Source organism: Trichosurus vulpecula, chromosome 2, assembly GCF_011100635.1.
Source record: "Trichosurus vulpecula isolate mTriVul1 chromosome 2, mTriVul1.pri, whole genome shotgun sequence".
Lineage (NCBI taxonomy): Eukaryota > Metazoa > Chordata > Mammalia > Diprotodontia > Phalangeridae > Trichosurus > Trichosurus vulpecula.
Genome location: NC_050574.1, coordinates 419,631,543 through 419,654,846, shown reverse-complemented (window position 1 = coordinate 419,654,846; position 23,304 = coordinate 419,631,543). Strand labels below are relative to the sequence as shown.

The following is a 23,304-nucleotide window of genomic DNA, read 5'->3' as shown; positions in this document are numbered from 1 at the left end:
GGTCATTGTGGGACTGACCTTCCCTTTCTGTGTTCATTCTTCTCTCATATGAGCACCTCATGGTCACTGCCCTTTGGACCAGATTACTGACGTAATGGTATCATTTTTCATTTTAGCCAGAAACCTACTTCAGTTGTTACCAAATCTTGCCCTAGCCAAAAACAGGTCCTTGATTCACAGAAAGATTTGTAATACAAGACTCCTTATCTGTATTATACTTCCCAGCTGATATACTCCCAGACAGGAGAGAAATAATAAATGGCTCTCTCTCCAAAGTTATTGTTTCCCACGTGTTCCTTATTTCTACTTGTTCCTCATTACTGGAAAGCTGGCTCTGACATCTTTGCATTGTGCCTTCTAATCTAAGCATGGACTCTGTACAACTAAAAAAAATCCAGATGGCATGAAATTTAGCTATGATGAGTATATTAGAGGTTTCCTTAAAAAATCCAGCAAATTATATGTAGAATTAAGTCTTCACTATTTAGCAGATCATTGGAACCTCACAAGGTGGTGACCAACTCTAATCAGAACAGCGATCTCTTGGATTTTATGTAAATTCTAACTTCCTTCATGTATGTATCAATTCACATTAACATTTATATTACCTACAATATTAATTTGTAAAACTGATATTTGATGTGGAGGCAGTATGGTGTAGAATGGAGATATGGTTTAAAATAATGCTTCTGATACTTAATTGTTGTGTGATATAGAATTCCATTGGTATAGGGAATTCCATGATGCAGAAACTTCCTTTAAAATGCAGGTCAGCATGGGAGCAATGAGAGGTTAAGTGCTGTTCCTAGGAGTCCCATAGACACAATGTGTCAGTGTTCCTGATTCTTAGGTCAACTCCCAATTCATTATTCCATATTGCCTTTTGTTTATTCTGTGACAATAGAAATCAAGTCCATTAATCTTTATTTACTTTATTCTACTCCCTTAAAGTAAAGAATGCCATCAGAGGACATGAATTCAAATTCTGTTTCTTCCACGTTTACCTTGCTACTTTATGCAAATCATTTATTTACTCCTTTTCTAGAGGCCCTCAATTTTCCCACTAAAGGGGTTGGTTGAATTAGAGCAGCCCTGAATGGATTTTAGTGTAGCCTTGAAGAACCCTGAGGAAATTATAGATCTTTTGTGTATTTAAATGATAAACAATATATATATATATATATATATAGATGTGGTGTCATGATAGGTGTGTCTTTTAATTACTGCCCAATGTAGTCTTTGAGAAAATAACTTAATAATCTATAAAATGGTGTCTGTGGTCTTTTTATTCTCTATTTGGATAACAGTAATGAATTACACATAGATAACTCTCTTCTGGAGGTTTCTGTTCTTTTAAGTCTTCCTGGAATCTTTTGAAGACATACTAAAAATTCTATAAAGCATGAAGGTGAAAAACTTTCATTGGGTATAGAAATTAGTGGATTATTAGTATCATTCACCAAATATTCACATTTAAAGCAAGTTGAACATTGTGAGTTTGTCTAAAGGCACAGACTGGTGATTGATGCCAACTTTCTGGTGCTTTGCCATTGGGCACATTACCAACCTTGAGAAATGTGGGTAAAAATACATTTTCCCACTTGAATGATCTTGTTTGTCCAGGTTTGTTGGGTAATTGCTTCGTTTTTCTCTATATAGATTCATTCATCCAGATTGACAGATAGGACAGGAATGATTAAAATAATAGTCATGAATAGCCCATGATTTTTTCACTGTAGAAACTCCTTGCTGATACTGATAGAAACACCTCCATGCTGCAGAGATGGTCTTCATTGGTTGCCATACCAAAAGCATTTGTCACTTGGTGGCTGGCCTTCTGGTAATGAGCCTGTCTCAACTTATGTAGCCTGTTCTGTGGATGGAATACACATAGTCCAATGCTGTGGGGACTTGAAGACTTTCTAATTTGGTGAAATCTGCCAGAACTTTCACTCCAATAAATTAGCCTTAGAGATCTCACAATTGTTACTATGCTGTTTAATTATCTGTTAGTGATTCAGATTCACATACTGTCTAATCTTTGGTATTGTCCCCTTCTTTACGTAGTTTAGATAGTTATAAGGAAAATATAGAATGTTTAAGGTCCTTTTTATTTGGATCAATTTAGTAATGAAAGGGGCAAAAAAGGGAACAATGGGCCTTGCGCACAACTATGTTTAAAATCTGTTTTGTCCTATCTCTTCCAAAAATGATGCAAATATTGACAAGAGAATAAAGGAAAAAAAGCCACTATCATAAAACTGCAGAAGTTATTTAATCAGATGTAATAAGTGGTCTTCATGAAAAGAAAGGGCAGTAGACTCCAATTGGATAAGAGGAAAGAACATACTTTGAGTAAAAGATTTTTAAAAGGCTTGCCCTATACAGATATTCTGGAAGTATCTCATTATTTTTAGTATCTTAGAGGTAACTTTCCACTGGTGCTAAGTGCACTTTTACAATATCCTGATTTGTAATCAACCACATTTCAACCAACGTACAAATTTAGGAGGAAATTCTGATAGTGTTGTAAAGGTAATACATTACCTCTGTCTGTCTCTGATTCTGCCTTTCTCTGTCTCTCTGTTTCTCTTACTCTATGTCTCTGTGTCTCTCTTTCTTTTGGTCTCTGTTTCTCTTAGTCTCAATCTCTGTCTCTGTGTCTGTATCTGCCTTTCTCTGTCTCTCTCACCCCCTTTTCCCTTCTCTATGGAGAGACTGGTTACCCCTACCTAGACTGGAAGAGCAGTGGCCATTCATGAGCCCAATCCCAATACTGATTATTATGGAAGTTCTGACCTGCTGCTTAATGCCAAATTTAGTACAGACACCCGATCGGTTTTCGCCCTCCTGGAGCTCAGCACTCCCCAATTCAAGCAATCCACCAATCTCCATTTCCCTAGTAGCAGAGATTACAGACCTGCTCCACCACACCTAGCAATACTCTGTTTCTTTAATGTTAACAAACATTCTTACAGGACCTATTTCAGAGTTTGGCCTATTTATCAGAAGCCCCATTTTGCTCAGGAGTTTCTCTTTAATTCAATTTCAGGTAAAGTCTAGGCATCTAAAGTCTTTTTTGAGATCTCAATCGATGACTCTATGATGGTATGTCAAATGGCTATACCATTTAACCCTGGGTTAGCTTTTCTTTCCATTTAAAAATGCAATTATGACTGTTAAAGAATCTAGCAAGAGAAGAGGTCAGGGCTGGCATGCTGACCTGGATTCAGGAAGCAGGTTGTACATTAACACAAGCTGTGCTCAGCTGTTATTGCAAGATGCTCCTGGAACTCCCTGGAGAACTATTCTTATGGCACCACAAACAACTCCAAGATGGTCTTTAGAGCTTCTTTTCCTTTCATTGAAATCAGGAATTTATTTTCAATATTTTTAATAATGGATAGAGATAGAGATAGAGCCCCAAAACTGCTAAGCTTGAAGACCTGGGTTCAAGACCCACCTCTGATATATACTGGTTGTGTGACCCTGGGCAACTTAACCTCAGTTCCCTAGATATATTCTAGGACAATAAATTTCAGAGAAGGTGCCTTAGACCTGCATTGGTAGATAGAGTCTTCTCACGCAAGCATTCCTTTGGTTCTCAAAGTGGAATTTGTGAGGTCAAAACTATTTTCATAATACTAAGATGAATTAAATACGGTCAACATCTACAGATAAAATCCATAAAAGCAAAAACTCTTTGGTTTGGGGTGTCCTAAATAATTTTTAAGAGAGCGAAGTATTCTTCAGACCAAAAAAAATGAGAACCATTGCCCTATGCCAACGAAATCATAGGTCTAATTCTTAACCCTATGTTTACCTAAGAAGGAAAATCATTCTATGCAGCCCAAATCACTGCTTTACTGCTAGCTACAACCTCTCATAAAGGAGAAAATTCCACTCTCTTTTTTTTGGGGGGGGAGTGGGCCTGGACCTGATATATAATTGATATAGGGAACTCCAGGTGAGGAAATCTCATTTACCAATGTGGATCAGCAACCACTCTGAAGTTTTGGGGCTTAAAGAGTTGTCTAGGGTCCTGAAAAATCAAATGGCTTTGTCAAAGGTAGAACATGACCAGGGAAGGCTGGCTCTCTATACACTACACCATGCTCTCTTACATCAAACAAAGAACTTCACGTTCTATTGCTTAACCTCACATTAGAAAAAGAGGTGGAAAGGACACACTTTTTTATAGCATGTAAGCTGAGATGAGGGATCAGTTGAGGATACTTGCTGGCTTTCCTTTGTTAGGAATCAACCGATCAACCAATCAACAACCAATAAGCATATATTCAGTACTTCCCATGGATAAGACACTGTCCTGGGCACTGGGAGAATAAATACCATATGTAATTGAAATAATCTTTACTCATAAGGAACTTGTATTCTAAAGGAGGAGACAACAAGGACATAAAGCATAAACATAAAGTGTAAACAGGAAAAATATAAAAAGAAAAAATACAAATATATTAAAGTAGTTAGGTATGAGGAATTCTGGGAAGAAGCATGCTAAAACTGCAGGCATTAGGAAACCAGCCTTTTGGCATTCTACTGAAGGCTAGGTATCTCTTTTCTGTATAATATTTTTGAATGCATAAAATGAAATGCATATAATTGCAAATTAAACTACAGATTAGTTAATATATATATATTATACAAGTATATATATGTGTATATATATATGTGTGTATATATATACACCCCCTAAAATCTATCCACAGATCCTTTGGGATCCATAGATGGTAGGTTAAGAATCTTTGCTTGTGGGCATTGTGCTTAAGCTGCATTTTGAAGGAAAAAGGGGGCTCTATTAGGTGAAGGTAAGGAGGAGATGCAATCCAAAAAGGCTGCTTTGACCTGCTCAGATAGCCTGATGGACACATTCTGCCTCCCCCTTCTTCTACTTTTCCTTACAATTCTCATTGAAGGAATCATGTAGGGCTGCAGCAACCCTACTGATAATAAAAGTCTGATGATGCTGTCTGCCACTGCAGGGGGCTCAATCAACTTGAGAACTGTGAATTCAATGAATAGAAACATATCTTTGCTTGGACTTGCCCTTGAGATCTTCCTAGTGATGTGAAGAGACTGGTTAGCTACATGACAGATCTGTCCACGCGTGACCCAGAGAAGTGTTGCAAGGCATAGAATGGATGAGCAGTGAGACATATCACTGGAAAAAGAGATATTCCGTTGGACATAACTACATCTCTCTTCAGTTGCAGACCAAACACATCTTTTTTCTCCTTTAGTGTTAAACTAGAAAGCTACTTTCCCTGGCAAGCCTAATTCCTCTTTAATTCTAAACGATCCTGCTAACTAAGTTCTTTTCTAATGAAAGTGGACTTTAGTCTCCATTTTAAACCTGGTAATTATTGTGACAGATCAAAGCCATAAAATATCAGGAGACACACTTTTGGCTGCTGCTCCACAGGGCCATTAAAAGGAAGTGAGTGAATTAGAGACATGGTCTAGTGTCCTTTATTCAGGGTTTATTTAGTTTGCAAGTTACCCCTGTCCCTCCTTTCTTATCCTTTAGTTTTTTTTAAACTTTTCCTAAACCCTGCCATTGTTACATAGTAGCTCAACTACTGGTGAGTATAGGGAACTCTAGATTAAGGAAGGAAGGAAACAAACATTTATTAACTGCCTATTATGTGTCAGGCATTGTGCTAAGTACTTTGCAAATATTATTTCATTTGATCCTCACAACAACCCTTGGAGGTACGTGGCATGACTTTCCCTATTTTACAGTTGAGGAAATTAAGGCAAAGAAAGGTTAAGTGATATATCTGATATCACACAGCTAGATTTGTCTGAGGCTAGATTTGAACTTGGGTCTTCCTGACTCCATGTCCAGTGCTCTAGTCACTGCATCACCTAACTGCCTCAGAGGACATGAATTGACCTCTGATGATAAATTGCATTATTATATAGTTCAACTAGCTTGGTAAAAAATAGAAAGTACAGTAGACTGGGAACCTTGAGGCCTGGGTTCTGATCCTAGCTTTGCTAGTAAGTCACTGTGTGACCATAGCCAAATCACTTAGTTTCCTCATTTATCAAGTGGACTAGATGATTTTTTAAGGTCCCTTTTTAATATTCTAAGATTTATGAGGGTGTTTTTTCTGTAAGGCAGGAATGAATTTATTGGAAACTTGACAAGACTTATAAAATATGTGTCTTCATGTGGGCAAAGGCACTGAGATTCATTTCACACACACACACACACACACACACACACACACACACACTTTTCTCAGATTGACCAGTTGTTCTTTCCATTAAAGCAAGGATTCTTAACCTGAGGTCCATGAACTTGTTTTTAAGAAATATTTTTTACAACTGCATTTCAATATAGTTAGTTTGCTTTCGAATCCTATGAATTTTATTTTATGCATTTAAAAACATTTTTCTGAGAAGGGATTCAAAGGCTTCATTAGACTGACAAAGGCGTCCATGATACACATTAAGAACACTTGGATTCAAAGAACCTCTGATAGGAAGAAGTCACATTTTTATTGTGTCTTAAAATTTTACAAAGTGCTTTCCTTAACAATCCTGTAAGGTAGGTAGTGCTGGTCACTTCTCTCCACCTTCCGGGTGAGAAAACAAAGGTGTAGAAAGTTAACATGACTTGCTTAAGGCCCTACAACCAGTAAATGGCAGAATCAAGACTTAATCCCATGTGATCTTCTAACAAATCCCATGATCTACACTGACAAACCACAAATACAAATTCAAGAAGCATTTATTGAAATGTTTTGTCTGGGGAACATGTTATATGAGATACTGAGGGACATACACAGTTTAGATAAGATAGGCTAGTTAGAGGAGATGATATCAATACAGATATCTCTAACACATAATATTATACAGGATATACTGCACTAAGAAGTAAGTCCTAGCAATCCAGGGTTCTGTTCTGTTTCATGCTCTATCGTTGATTGGAATATTTAATTAGCATCTTTAGAGGTACAGTCTGAACCTTGTAAAAGGGACAGAATGATTGGTCTCAGATATGTGTTGAGAAAGTGGTTGCAATTGTTGACTGAAAACTCTGCATAATGTTTTTCTCCTATGGTAAACAAATGCTTGAGCTCTGTGGCGCCAAGGTGAATTGGGTTAAGAAGACATAATCTAGACACTGCTCTTTAATCTTCCATGTCACATATGAAAGACGACACTCATGTTCCTCGTTGCTTCTCATTGTGCAATATGAGCAGATTGTGCCCTTAGGTTTTCCTAGCCAGATGTCTGAGGTACAAGTGTTGGCAAAGGATTGCAAATGAAATGTTTGCAAGGTTCATTTCATAGGCACAGAACATAATACAAGCACATTGGCAATCTCTGTGAAAATGCCAATCCCTTTGAAAAGCAGAGCTTTTCCAGAGAAAGGCTGAAAGTGTTGGCAGATTGTCGGGAAGTGCTGCTCAACACTCACTTCCCAACAGCAATTTTTACAAAGGTGTAAAAAGTGTAACTGAGAGATAATGGATGTGTTGTTTGAATGTTTAACAGATACCTTCAATAATCATTTTTGTTTGTTGTTTGTGACCCCATTTAGGGTTTTCTTGGCAAAGATACAGGAATGGTTTGCCTTTTCCTTCTCCAGCTCATTTTACAGGGTTGAGTGACTTGTCCAGAGTCATACAGCTACCAAGTGTCTGAGGCCAGTTTTGAACTCAAGAAGAAGAGTCTTCCTTCAGTCAGAGTCCTTTATCCCTACAATGATCATAATAATCAAAAACATAGCTAGCATTTAGCTATTAATTAATAAAACATTAGCTTTAATATTTTCAAAGTGCTTTACAAACATTATCTTATTTTATCCTCACAGCAACCTTGGGATGTAGCTGTTATAATTATCCCCATTTTACAGATTAGGAATCTGAGGCAGATAAAGGTTAAGTGACTAGCTACTAGTCAGTGTCTGAGGCTGGATTTGAACTCAGGTCTCTCTAAGTCCTAGTCCAGCATTTTATATACTGTTCCATCTAGCTTACATAATTAGTTAGTTTATATAGGAAGGAGAAGAAGAAGAAGAAGAAGAAGAAGAAGAAGAAGAAGAAGAAGAAGAAGAAGAAGAAGAAGAAGAAGAAGAAGAAGAAGAAGAAGAAGAAGAAGAAGAAGAAGAAGAAGAAGAAGAAGAAGAAGAAGAAGAAGAAGGAAGAGGAGGAAGAGGAGGAGGAGGAGGAGGAGGAGGAAGAGGAGGAGGAGAAGAAGAAGATCTACAGAAATTTGGGTGGATCATCTATAGAGTATTTATGGGGGAGGGAAAATATTTCTGACTTCAGGCCCAGTGCTTTCCACTGAACACTAAGCTGCCTCTATATTTTAATAAATACCTTACACAATTAGTTATTTCACACAGGCATGGAATTATTATAGGACAACTACAGACATGAATACAAGGGAATTGCATTGAGTGATGAAAATTTATACTATGCCACAGATACAGTTATATGTCAAATAATGTCTTCCCTGTACCATAATGCTAATCTATTTTTGGGTCTACTTGGTATAGATGCAAACAGACCTAAGGAAATCTACCAAATAGCAAGCATTTATTAAGCACCTACTGTGTGCCAGGCATTGTGCAAGGTGCTGGGTACACAAAGACAAAAACAGAAGATGAAAGTTATGGATGGGTTTTGGTGTGTAGATAGAGGGCACCCCTGCACAGATAAGAACCTGGGCTCATCAAAGTATCTAAGTATAGCATGTCCCCAAAATCTCTGACCCTATATAAAAATATACCCTATAAAAACACCCTATATTTTGCGTCCATATACTCATAATTCCTTTTAAAGGTCAAGAATAGAAACAGCAGTCTGTTGGGAGTTAGGATATCCTTTTATGGCTCTTGCTGGATAGTTATATCCTGATTGCATGACCTGCAGCAAACCAGTCTGTTTGGGGGAGGGGAATATTACTATTACAGATTTAAAACATATGAAATAGCATAATCTAGTGGGGAAAGTGCTGAACTTGGAGTCATGAAAGATCTGGGTTTGTATCCTACCTCCAACACTTATTAGCTCTGTAACAAGTCTCTCTCAGCCTTAGTCTCATCTGTAATATCTGAAATACCTTCCTTACAGGGTTACCAGGGGTGGTTACAGTCTTATCATCTCCCCAGAATAGGTTTTTGTATTAAAAAAAATTAAAACGAAAGAACTGAAAACCATACCAAAACAAAACTCAACCTACTATGTGACAATCCTGTCACTCCCCTGAACTGTGCCTTTAGTTGCAAGGTTATTTTGGGATCCAAAGAAAAAATAATTTTCCATTATCTTATGAGAGTTAACCCCATGTGCTATGTACAAAAGTAAAGATGGGGCATGGTACAGTGGAAAGGGTGCTCGATTTGGAGTCAGAGACCTGGGTTTGTTTAAGCAACAGTTCCACTTTCCATCCCCATGATCTTGGGCAAGTCACAACTTCACAGACCTGTTTACTCATGTGTAAAATGGAGACAATACTACTTGTGCTACCTTCATCTCAGTGTTGTTTAAATCAAGTGAAAAAGTATAAAATGCACTTTGTAACCATATATATCAATCACTACACTTATTTTCAGTGAGGGGAATAATATAAGTAGTCATTGATATAGTACTTTTCTTAAATTAATTCATTTGATCAATTAATCACAATAAGTATTAAGCAACTGGCACTCAGCTAAGCACCAGGGATTTAAAGACAAAAATTAACAGTCCTTGCCCTCAAGGAGCTTACACTCTAATAGACTGATCACCTGTACATAAAAAATGTATATACAAAATAGACAATGTTATTTTAAGTGGGAGGGCACTAAGAGCTGGGGGCGGGGGGAAAAGGAAAGTGTAGAAGGTGATATTTGATTTGAGTCTTGCAGGGAACAAGGAATTCTAAGAGGCAGAGGTGAAGAGGGAAGGCATTCCAGGCATGGGGAAGGGCCACTGCAAAAGCATGGAATGGGAATAGAACTTTTGCCAGTGATGAATAGAAAGGCCACTCTGACTGAACCCTAGAATGCAGGAGAGGGTCTAATGTAACATGAGACTGGAAAGGTAGTTTGAGGCCAGGTTGTGAAGAGCTTTGAATATCATACAGAGGAGGTTTTTATTATATAGGCAATAGGGAGCCATTGGAGTTTACTGAGGAGGGAGACCTGTGCTTTAGGAATATCTCTTTGGCAGCTGCATGAAGATGGAGGGATGGACTTGAGGAAGGGACATAAATTCGGAGGCTATTGCAATAGCTGGAAGGAGAGGTCAGGAGAGTCTGAACTCGGGTGGTGGCTGTGTGAGCAGAGAGAAGGAGTCAGATGTGGAAAGATGTTGCACAAGTGGGAAGGGACAGATTTGGCAATTGAATAAAGTGTAGTAATGATGCTTAGTGAAGAAGAAGCTGGGGTCTAGGTTAACTGACTTGGTGTGGGTTATGTGGACAGTAAGTGTCAGAATCTGCTCATGAATCTAGGTCTTCTAACACAAGGTTTTGTGTGCTTTCTACTATAGCTACCTTACCAAGGTAATTTGAAACAAAAATGTTGTGCAGGAATTCAATTCAACAAATATTCATGGAACACTTAGAGTGTACCAGTCTCTGTGCTAGACACTAGAAAATATACATTTATTTTTTGCATCAGATCTGTGATTGTATTGACATAGCAAATTTCTAAAGAAGGAATTACATCTACTAATGCTTATGCTTTGGCACAGGTGACACAGTGGATAGAGTGCTGATCCTGGAGCCAGAAAGACCTGAGTTCAAATCCAGCCTTAGAGACTTAACTATGCGACCTTGGTCAGTTACTTCAACTATAAAATGAGGATCATAATAGCACCCAGTTACCAAAGTTGTGAGGATAAAATGAGATATTTATAAAGCTTTTTGAGGATCCTTAAAAGTACTACCATCTATTTGTATTTTCTCACAGACTTGCCTGGGAGACATTGAGACTCACTCAGGGTCACACAAGTGTGTGGGTGAAGTAGGGCTTGGACTCAAGTTCTGACTCCAGAGTCCTCCCTCTTTGTACTATACCACACTTCATCCTCTTTGGAGAATAGAAGAGGTTTATATAGGCCTTGGTGGTGCTTCCAGTCTTCTAACAATGATCGACTTGGGACAACCAAATATTCCGCTGCCGTTCTCCATTTCATCATTTATGCTAAATGTAAGATTTGGTGAGTTCACCCAGATCATTGTTTATGCCCCATGGCCTGCTGCAACAGGCAAAAATGAGGACATTTTACTTGGGATTTGTGTAACTAAAAACAAATCTTGAAATAGGTTGTTTAGTTCCTTAAGCGACCAAGGAAATGATACCAAAGTCATAATTTCTTTTACTCTTTGCAACTTATTCAGTCAATATAGAGTTTAGCAGCTTTTCAAAATCTCTGCAGGAGAACACAAGAGCTAGATTGCCTCTATTTCTGTAAGGATTTTACTAGCAATCAAAGATAATTAATAATGGCACAGAAATTATGTGCCATTTTACTGAGTGGAATAGGATAGAATCATGTAGGTTTAAGCCATATACCTACTGTGTCTACCCTCTACTTTGATCTTGTGTGAAAAAGGTTCCTAGTCCATTTGTTGACTATGCATTATTACTGAATTTGTGTGGTATAACTTCTAGTAATAGCATAATTTCCGAATTGGAATGGACTCCAATGGCCATCTAGTCCCACATCTGAAAAAAGAGAATCCTTCCTACTTCATTATTTATTAGGGTTCATCCAGGCCCAGTTTGAAGATCTCTAATGCTTTCCCGTGGAAAAAGAATACTTCATTTAGACCCATGTGGGCTCAGTTCCTGATAATAAAACCATTTTCCTCTGTTTGTAGTGGTATGTTTGTCTTTTAATTAGTTGATTTCATCCACGTGTCACTATGCTTATTCCTTTTAAAGTATTGTCTATTGAAAATTGGACTCTTCCAGAGGAACCGTATCTTTATAAATTTGCCTACAGTTTTTTCCTTTTCCTTTTCCTTCCTTCCTTCCTTCCTTCCTTCCTTCCTTCCTTCCTTCCTTCCTTCCTTCCTTCCTTCCTTCCTTCTTTCCTTTCTCCCTCTCTTTCTTTCTTTCCTTCCTTCCTTCCTTTCTTTTTCTCCCTTCTTTCTTTCATTCTTCTTTCTTTGTTTCACTCTTCTTTCCTTCCTTCCTTCTTTTTTCCTTCCTTTTGTTCCTTCCTTCCTTCCTTCCTTCCTTCCCCTCTTCCTTCTGTCCTTCCTTCCTTCTTTCCTTCCTTCCTTCTTCCTTCCTTCCTTCTTCTTTCCTTTCTCCTTCTCTCTTTTTTCTTTCCTTCCTTCCCCTTCCTTCCTTCCTTTCTTTTTCTCCCTTCCTTCTTTCATTCTTCTTTCTTTGTTTCACTCTTCTTTCCTTCCTTCCTCCCTCCTTTCTTTGTTTCTTCCTCCCTCCCTTCTTTCTTTCATCCTACTTTCTTTCTATCTTTCTCTCTCTCTCCCTCCCTCCCACCCTTCCTTCCTCCTTTCTTTCTTTCTTTCTTCCTTCCTTCCTTCCTTCATTCTTTTTTCTTTTCTCCCTCTCTCTTTTTTCTCTCCTTCCTTCCTTCCTTTTTCTCCCATCCTTCCTTCTTTCATGCTTCTTTCTTTGTTTCACTCTTCTTTCCTTCCTTCTTTTTTCCTTCCCTTTCTTTCTTTTCTTCTTCCTTTCTCATCTTTCTTTTTTATTTTTTTCTTTACAATGATACATACAAAAAGACACTTAGGAGAAGCAGCAAGATATAGTGTAAAGAGCACTGGCTTTAGGGTCAGTGGACCAAACTCCACTTCTGTGAGTTACTACTCCTGTGTTCTTAGGCAGGTCACTTAATTTTTCTGGACTTCCTCTATAAACTTAAGAGGTTGGATGAAATGATCTCTAAGGCATCTCTTATTGATAGTTAAAAGGCAACTCAGCTGTATGCAAAAAAGCACCTGGAAATCAAGCCACTAGTGACAAGTGACACATTTGATCCTACAATCATGAAAAGTTATCCTCCTCCCACTTAAAGTCCACTGAGACATTATCATTGTATTGTTGAAGTTATCTTTGTTTAGGCTAAGTCACTATTATAGCTCATACATTTTAAACCTGGAATTTAAAAAAAACTACTGTGAATAGTTCACAGTTAATAAAAGGACAGGGAATTGTCACAGTGAATTCAAGATCTCTGATATGATAACCCAAAGAGATTTTTGTGAATTTGTTTCCATATCACAATATAATCTTATGATGAAAACCAGTTCCCACTGGCACAGAGAATTTTGGGCAGTTTAAACTGCAAATCATTTATTCCAAAAATGACAAATGTGCTCTGACTAACATCATAAATGTGGTTTCACACAAAAAATGACTTCAGGTGAAATGACATTGTAGGCGATACTTAATTCCTGGAACAGTAATAAAAAGTACTGTATACTTTCATGTTCTCAGGCTTCAACAGGGCATCGACTGAAGCAAGGCAGTCCTTTTTTCTTTCCTAATTGATTCCCTAGGTCACTCTCCACACAGGCTATTGCAGATCTTCTCTTTCCTCTTCAAGGATCCCACACCTTTTCTTTTCCCCCTTTACTTCCTCCCCTTTCCCTCAGCTAAGACTTTGGTGTTATCTCCCTGTTGTCTTTGTCAAGAAGCTAGATAACCCATTTTAAGAACATTTTGTTGTTGTTATACAAATCATAAGAAAAACATTATCTTACTTTACTGGAAAAATTGAGGCAATTTTATGTTAGCTACCTCTTTTCCTAGTTTCTTCATTTCAAAACCCCTTGATAAAATCCAACACTCTCTAATGCTTTTCCCAGTCTCTGATTAAGAAGTGACTCTTCTCCATGGCAAGGCCAACCCCTATACATGAGTGTCATCCCAAACCTTCTTGTTTTCTCCAGCAACTCACAGATCAACCATTCTCTCTGAGGCTCAAATCTTCAGCTCTCTCTATCTACAGGTTTATTCTCTATTGTCTTCAAAGATGCTCACATTCCCCACATCCTCAAAAAATATGCACCAGAATCTACCTTTCCAGGCAAACCCCTTGAAAAAAACTTACTGCTTCCACTTTCTCTCCTCTCACTCACTCCTCAACCTGGCGATATAGTTTCTGACCTTATCGCTCAACTAAAATTGTTTCCTCCTATAGTTACCAATAACCTCTTAATTGCCAAACTGATGATGATTTTCTCAGTCTTCATCTTTCTTTACTTATGCTGTATTTGATCACCCTCTCTTCCTGGATACTTCTCTCTTTTCTGCACAATCCCACATCTTTTGCTGGCTCATCATCCATTTTATATCCCTAACTGTGGGTGTTATCCAAGGTTATGCCCGAGGCACTTTTCTGTTTGCCTTTTATAGTCTTTAATTAACCTCATTAGCAATAATGGGTTTAACTATTACCTTATACAGATGACAGCTACACACACACTCACACATTACATATACATACATATATACATGTGTACATACACACATGTATAAATACATATATGAGTATAGATACATACACAGATGTGCACATATACACATATCCATACACACATACATATACATATACACACAGAGCATTCCTGACTCTCCATTGAGCTTCATTCAGACCTACATCACCAGTTGTCTATTCAGTATTTCAAACTGGATGTCTCAGAGATACCTCGAATTCAACATGTTGAAACTGAACTTGTTATATTTTCCCCGAAAACCTCCCTTCTTCCAAATCTATTTCTGTCAAAGGCCCTGCCATCCTTCTTATTTCTCAGGTTCATAACTTTGGCATTGTTATTGATTCTTCAACTTCCCTTCACCCACAGATCTAATCAGTTGCCAAATCTTGCCATTAGGACCTCCACAATATATCGAGCATCTGATAGCTTCTCTGCATTCACATACCTACCATGTCAGTTCAGCTCCTTATCACCTCTCACCGAAATTTTTGCAGTAGACTCCTGACTAGTCTCCCTGATGTATAAGTGATTTTTCTTAAGTTCAGATCTGACCATGTAATTACCATAATCAACCGAGTCCCATGGTTCCTTATGGCCTCTAGGATAAAGTAAAAACACCTTTGTTTAATTTTAAAGCCCTTTGCAACTTAGCTCCAATCTAGATTTCTAAGCTGCCTGTCATTGGACATTATTCATCACTCCCACATTGTGCAATTGAGCCAACCTGACTTTTTTTTTTTTCTATTTCTCACACACAGTACTCCATCTACCACATCCTTGTCTTTGTACTGGCCATCTCCCATGCTTAAAATGCACTCCTTTCTAACCTTTGCCTCATAGAACACCCTTCTTCCTTCAACAGCTCACATACCACCTTATTTTTCTGTTTGCCTTTTTTTAAAAAAAATATTTATTTATTTTTAGTTTACAACTTTCAGTTCCACAAGCTTTTGAGTTCCAAATTTCATCCCTCTCCTTCCCCTTCCTCCTCCGCCTCTCCAAGACAGCATTCAATTCGATATAGGCTCTACATATACATTCACATTAAACATATTTTCACATTAGTCATGTCACAAAGAAGAATTATCACCAATGGAATGAACTATGAGAAAGAAGAAACAAAACAAACAAAAAAAGAGAACAAATAGTATGCTTCAATCTGCTTTCAGACTGTAATTCTTTCTCTGGATGTGGATAGCATTTTCCATCATGAGTCCTTTGGTATTGTCTTAGAACCTTGCATTGCTGAGAAGTGCCAAGTCTATCAAAGTTAGTCGTTGCACAATGTGACTTTAACTATGTACAGTGGTTCTGCTCCCCTCACTCAGTATCAGTTCATATAAGTCTTTCCAGGTTTTTCTGAAGTCTGCCAGCTCATCATTTCTTATAGCACAATAGTAGTTCATTACATTCATGTACCACAACCTGTTCAGTCATTCCCCAGTTGATAGGCATCCCCTCAATTTCCAATTCTTTGCCATCACAAAAAGAGCTGCTATAAATATTTTTGTACTCGTTGGTCAGGTCCTTTTTCATTTGTGTGATCTCTTTGGGATTCAGCCCTAGAAATGGTATTGCTGCGTCAAAGGGTTCACATACCACCTTCTACATCTACTAGCTCCTATGTAAAGTCTTCTCCATTCTCCCCAACTGTTATTGTTCCCCCAAATGACCTTGTGTTTAATACTTTGTATATCCCTGGTACTAGCACAGTGCCAGGCACATAGTAGGAGCATAAATGAATGCTTTTTGGTTGATTGATAGTGTATTATTTGCTCAGTAACCCTCCATGTTCCATTCCCTTCCTATGGGTGTGCCCCAAGGCTCTGTGCCAGGCCCTTTTTTTTCTTTTTCCTTTTTCTTCTCCCTATGTATCTTCTGTCTTGGGCAGCTAGGTGGTACAGTGGATAGAGTGCCAAGCTTGGAGTCAGGAAGACTTATCTTCCTGAGTTCAAATCTGGCCTCAGAAGCTTCTGACCCTGGGCAAGTGACTTAACTCAGTTTGCCTTAGTTTTCTCAGCTGTAAAATGAAGGAAAAGGCAAATTATTCTAGTATCTTTGCCAAGAAAACCCCCAATGGGGTCATGAAGAGTCAGACACAGCTCAATAACAACATCTGCTGTCCTAGTGATCTCATCCCTTCTATACTTTCAATTATTATCCGAATGCAGGTGACACTCAAATTATATATTCAGCCCTACTCTGTGTCCTGAACATCAGTCTTTTATCATCAGTTGCCTTCATGACATCTTTACCTAGATGACCCATAAACATTTCCAACTCAACATACATAAAACAAAATTTATCATCATTTCCTCCAAATTTACCTTTCTTCTAAACTTCTCTATTATTATCAAGAACATTATCATTGTTATAGTTTCCAAAGTTCACAATTTCAAGTCAATGCAAGTCCCCAGTTATTTACAAAAACCATTGCTATGTGCCAGGCACTGTGCTCAGCACTGAGGATGCAAGGAAAGGCCAAAAAAAGTTCCTTTCCTTAAGGAACTTACATTCTGATAGGGAATACAAACTGTGAACAACTATGTACACATGAGAATTATATGGGATACAGTAGAGAAGATCTCAGAGGAAAGGCACTAGCTTTAAGTGGAATCGTAAAAGACTTCTGGCAGAAACTAGGATTTTAGCCGAGACTTCAAGGAAACCAGAAAAGCCAGGAGGTGGAGACAATATAGGAAAGTGTTCTTGGCAGGGGGAACAGCCAGTGAAAATGCAAAGTTAGGAGTGTCCTATACAATCAAGAGCAAGGAGGCCAGTGTCATTAGATTATAGCAAAGGGGGAAGGGAATAAGGTGTAAGAAGACTGGAAAGTTCGGAAGGGACCAGGTTAGAGAGGACTACCAGATATCAGAGTCATCAGTGATTGATTCTTCCCTCGCCCTTGCTGTCCATGACCAATGAGATGTCAAGTATTATTGATTCTACCTCTAAGACAGCTCTTCAAAGCATCCAATCCCTTTCTCACTACACCCACAGCTACCCCCATAGTTCAGGCCTTAATCACCTCTCACCTAGGCTTCATAAGCTTCCTCCAATTGGTCTGTCTCCATGCCTCAGGGCTGTCAACCTGTAATTCATTCCTCTGCAAAGCTGCCAAAATGGCATTCCTAAAGCACATATCACTGCCCCATTCGAAAGCTTCTTGTGGCTATTTATTGCCTCTAGGCAAAACATACATTAGTGGTAATCCATATCTAAAGTATGCACTCTTCTGTTTGGCCTTCACAATCTGGTTCTAGTCTCCTTTTTTGTAGGCTTACTACACAACTCTCCTGTTTGGTCATTTTATATTTTAGTTGATCTGGACTACTTTTTTTCCTTTGGCATCACATTTCATTTCCCCTCTCCGGACTTTTGCACAAGCTATTCCCTATGCCTGGAATGCATTCCCCTACTCATCTCTGTCTCTTAGATGCCTTCACTTTCTTCAAAGTTTAGTTTAAGTGATGACAGATACTAATGAGAGGAACAGAGTGCTATGAGAAAATAGAGGAAGGAAAGATTGTTTCCATTTGGGGGGAACAGGCAAAGCTTCTTGGAAGAGGGTTCACCTTATTTTGGTCCAGAGGGGAGAGAAGACAAAAGAGGCAAAGTCAAGGCAAGTGGTATGGATGGACTGAGCCAATATAGGAAGATGGGAGAGGCAGATTTGGTTACACTTATGGCTGGTTGAGAATGGACCGGGTGAAAGGAGAGAGAGTAAGATAAATATGGAGAAAACAGAATGGAGGGATATACAGTTAATAAGCATTACTGTGAAAAAAAATTGTACAGAGAGTTTCTCTGATAAAGACCTCATTTCTCAAATATATAGAAAACTGCATCAGATTCATAGAAATACGATCCATTCCTCCATTGATAGATGGTCAAAAGATACGAACAGTTTACAAATGAAGTAATCAAAGCTATCTATAGTCATGTGAAAAAATGTTATAAATAACTATTGATTAGAGAAATGCCAATTAAGTCAACACTGAGCTACCACCACACACATATAAGATTGGCTAATACAAAAGAAATGGAAAATGACAACTGTTGGAGGAGATGTGGGAAAATTAAAATACTAATGCACTGTTGGTAATTGTATACTGATTCAATCATTCTGGAGAGCAATTTAGAACTATGCCTGACGTGCTATAAAACCATGTATATCCTTTGACCAAGCAATACCGTTACTAGGTCTGTATCCCAGAGATAAAAAACAAAACCCAAAGGAAAAAGACCTATATGTACAAAAATATTTATACTAGCTCTTTTCTGGTGGCAAGGAACTGGAAATTGAAGGGATGTCCACCAACTGGGAAATGGCTGAACAAGTTGTATGTGATTGAGAGAGAATACTATTGTGCTGTAAGAAATGATGACCAGGATGCTCTCAGAAAAACCTGGAAAAGACTTACATGAACTGATGCAAAGTGAAATGAACAAAAGCAGGGGAACATTGTACATGGTACCAACACTATTGTATGACGATCAGCCATGGATGACAGTTATTCTCAGCAATACAATGATCCAAGGAAATTGTGAAGGACTTAGAACGAAAGGTACTGTCCATTTCCAGAGAAAGAACTGGTGGTGCCTGAATGCAGATCAAAAATGCTTTTTCTTTACTTTCTTTTTCTTTTTGTCTGTGTTTTCTTTCACAGCATGATGTAACTGGAATGTGTTTTGCATGATTACACATGTATAACCTATGTCAAATTGCTTGCCTTTTCAATGAGGAGGGGAGGGGACGGAAGAAGGGGTAAAATTTGGAACTCAAAATTTGAAAAAAGGTTAAAATTGTTTTTTACATGTAATTAGAGAAAAAAAAACCACCTCATTGGCAGCAGCAGCAGCATTTCCAGTCTGGTTGGGATATAGAGTCCATAAACAAAGAGTAATACAAAATAAGGATGAAAAGGTCAAGTTGAGAAAGGTCTTGAATACCAGATCCACAATTTAAGCATTACATTTTGTTTTGTTTTGTTTCAGTAAGCAGGAGGGCAATATTAACACCTGTTTCAACAATCCAGCTAGCAGCTTCTGTGGGGGTGTAAGATCCATCCACAACCAACACCCAGAAAGCTGCCAACAGGCTGCAAAAGCACAGCCAGCACCCAGAAAGCTGCTAACAGCACAGGTTCTTTTGATATGCTTAACTAAGGAAAGCAAGGTGAAGGGGTTGACAAGCTTACTTTTAATTCAGCATACAAATATCATTCACTTAGTTCAGGGGAAAAAGCCAGCACCCCAAACTTCAGAACAAAATACAAACAAAGTACAAACATCAACAGACAGACCTTGTCTGATTCAAATCCCAATACATAGTTACCAGAGTTTAACAAAGTCTCAGCATCCGGGTTACAAGCTGGAGGGCCCTTAGCTACAGCTGCCTGGAGTCTCTGCATCAGCACCATCACGAGTGAGAGCCCTAAACAAATCACAAACAGACAGACCCAATACAATTCCTAGTTACCAACATCTAGGTTCAGCCCGGGAGCTCTGAACAAGGGCTGGCCCAGAGTCACGCGTGTCACCACTGCTGTGGGTAAGAGCTCCAAAGAAGAGAAGGCCAACCCCTGGTTTTGTATCTTTTTCAGGGCCAGGGGTGAGTCACACATGCGATTCACCCACGTGACCTAAAATCGTCACAAAGAGGCCACTTAAACGCACATGGTCTAAGAGCCTCTGATGTCCCAAACCTATCACTCAAACTCATTTGTAAACTAGGCCCTCCCCTGAGTTAGCCCCACCTTGTGTCCCACCTTAGTTACCAATCCACATCTACATAGGTTTTAACCTAATAGGGGTTTGGGCCTGGAGCTTATCACCTAGTAAGGCTCAATGAAATACACTGAATTACTCAAAGGAAACAAACCAAACTCTTCAAGGGCACTTGTTGAACTAAGTGCTGAGGAGCCCATTTTGCTTACCAATACAACACCAAGGTTGGAAACCTGGATTATTGGAAGGATGATGATATGCTACTTCCTAAGATACCCCATTCCATTTCCATGCAGCTCTAATTATGAAAATCTTTTTTTATCATTAACACCTATTAATGAGGAAACTGACAGAAATTAAGTGACTTGCCCAGCATCACATAGCTACTGAGTACCTGAGGTTGGATTTGAATTCCATTCTACCTGACTTTAGGTTCATGGCTCTAGCTGAAATCTGCCTTATGTACCTTTTACTTGTTGGTCCTAGTTCTGCTCTGAAGAGCTACACAGAGCAAGCCAATCGTTCAGTATGAGATTTGCTGTTTGTTATTCAGTCAGTTCAGTCATGTCCAACTCCTCATAACCCCATTTGGGGCTTTCTGGGCAAAGATACTGGAATAGTTGCCATTTCCTTCTCCAGGTCATTTTACAGAGGAGGAACTGAGGCAAATGGAGTTAAGAGACATGCCCAGGATCACACAGCTAGTAAGCATCTGAGGCCAGATTCGAACTCAGGAAGATGAGTCTTCCTGACTGCAGGCTTGGTGCTCTATCCACTACACCACCTAGCTGCCCTTCCATGTGAGAGCCTTTCATTTATTTGAAGACAATTGCAGTGATCCTCCTATAAAAAGGTTAAAGTTCCAATTTTTCTTAGATAGATAGGATGTTACGTTAGGACCAAGTTAAGTGTCCCTAGGCCACTGAGACTATAAACTGCAAAACAACTGTTTATCGGTATTAGTAGAGGGAGCTTGTTAAAAATCATGGGTCTGGACAAAAACATAAAAAGAAGAAATAACATTAGCTTTTTTTTTTTTTAAACTCCGTCATCACACTGGGCTCATACTAAACCTGTAGTCACACAAACAAACCTATTTGATCAAAGATACATAGCAATTTTTGCCTCAGCCTCCACATAGTTCCGAGGTGGCACAGAGTGATGGACTTTGTGTCAGGAAAACTTGAGTTCAAATAGTGTTTCAGACAGCTACTAGCTGTGTGACCCTGGACAAGTCGCTTAACCACTCTCAGCCTGAGTTTCTTCACCTATTAAAAGGTGATAATAATACCACCTACCTCCTAGGGCTGCTGTGAAGATCAAATGTGATACATATGTAAAGCATTTTGTAAGCCTTAAAGTGCAATATAAATGCTTGCTATTATTATTAAAAATACTATGTAGGTAAAGCCTAGCAGATGAGTTTAAAATCTTTTACGAGATCACATAAAACCCATTGGCCTGCCCTTTAGAGAGCTGATTGGGGAAATTTCTTCTACAACCAAAAGTTTTACACACCTGGAGGTAAGAGTGGGAAATAGATTCTAAGAGCCTTCAAAGGTTCTACCTTGGCTATTTAACCTAGAGTCTGAGCTACAACCTCAGCCACCCAGGATGGAGGCCTAGCCCCTCCAGGGATTAGCTATGAGAGAAGCAGTTTGAGTAAGAGCATAGCAGAGTTGCTGAGAAATGCTTAGGCAAAACAGTCACACTGATATAGATGGAAATGTCAATAAACAACATTTGGAACCATAACTAGGAAGGGAAAACTGGGACTTTTCCACAGGGCACCAAAATTTTGAGGTCAATGATATAGTACTTACGAGTTCTTTTTTTTTCTTCTGTTCACTTTTTCAATTACATTTATTTAGAAGTAGGAAAGTTTAAGACAAAAAAAGCAACATATAAGGACATTATATTGACTAGAAATATATTGCCATACCCACAAGTCTTCTGGTAGTTCAAAGAGATTGTTGGGATTGTTTAAACTTTATAGTGGTTCCTTCATTATTTTGAATTTTTAAAATTGTTTTACCTATATTTTAAATTATGCCTAATTGAGAAATGGTTCCTGGGTGGATATTCTTTTAAATGACCTATTAGTTTTTGGGATTGTCAAACTAAAACAAAAGGTTTGAAATAAAAAGATTAAAATGAATGAGCAAAAATTTCTTTCGCTGTCTTTTGTTTCAATCAAAAGCTGTGAAAGTTCTGAGAACATAAACACAATAAATTTTTGCTAAATTAAAAAAAACAGGATTTTCATCCGTTAGATCTAGTTTATTATGAATATTCTAACCCTACAGCTGATCTACTAATGGGTTTGGGAAGTGTTTGGCTGTAAGGAAAGAATAAGGGATAGGAGAAAAGGAAAAAGTCTTATAAATAAATACAAATGGCATTCTCTTGCCTTCATTAACTTTGTATCATTTCACTGCTTGCTGTGATGAATAACAAGTATTTTAAGTTATTAGTACAGTAACCAAATGCATTAAATCTGACAAGAAACAGTTTAAGCCAAGAGGTTTAAGTTATCATTTTCAAGGAAACCTGTAACGAAGACATATTTTAAACACATGAGCAGGACTGGCTCAGGAACAAATTCTACAGCATTTTAAGGGAACTGAAGCACATAGATGTGGCTATGAAATCCATTTATTTATTTCATTATGTGAAGTAACTAGAAAAGCAAATAAAAATAGATTTTATTTTAAAGTCATTCAAAAGATATTTAGGTTGACTTGGGGACGACATGATTTTTTTTTGCATTTGTCTGGGAGTTTGGTGACCTTTTTTGGATTTAATAATTATTCCTACTTTATTATGAGTAGTAAAAGACTTTCGTCTTGCCTTCTTGGGAGTCTTTTCCAAAAAAGGGCTTTGACCTCTAGGGAGGCTTTCTTTATCTGCCTTTTTAGGCATAAGTCTTTGACTTCCTACATTTGCCAGTGACTGGAGTGGAGTCTTAGCCAAGTCTGTGGAGCCTTTGCCAATCTGTTCTGGAGTCTCCAGAGCCATGGAGGCCTTTCTCTTTTCACCAGGAGTTTTAGCTTGTGGTGTTTCAGGGATGAGGCTCTCTCCTATGACTCCTTCATTAGGGTTGCTTTCTGAAGCTCTGGGCACTTTTGAGTA

The 23,304-nt window shown here is 38.4% G+C and overlaps 1 protein-coding gene across 4 annotated transcripts in view; it reads right to left on the bottom strand.

The window, feature by feature from the left end:
- GLRA2 (glycine receptor alpha 2) overlaps positions 1 to 23,304 on the bottom strand; it is a 323,103-nt gene that overhangs the window by 21,566 nt on the left and 278,233 nt on the right. Inside the window, exon 8 of one of the 4 annotated variants that reach the window (XM_036745491.1) lies at positions 2,498 to 2,518. The exons of the other annotated variants lie outside the window; for them this stretch is intronic. Coding sequence (XP_036601386.1) covers positions 2,498 to 2,518 — 21 coding nt within the window. The remainder of the gene's footprint in view (positions 1 to 2,497; positions 2,519 to 23,304) is intronic. 4 annotated transcript variants of the gene reach the window in all.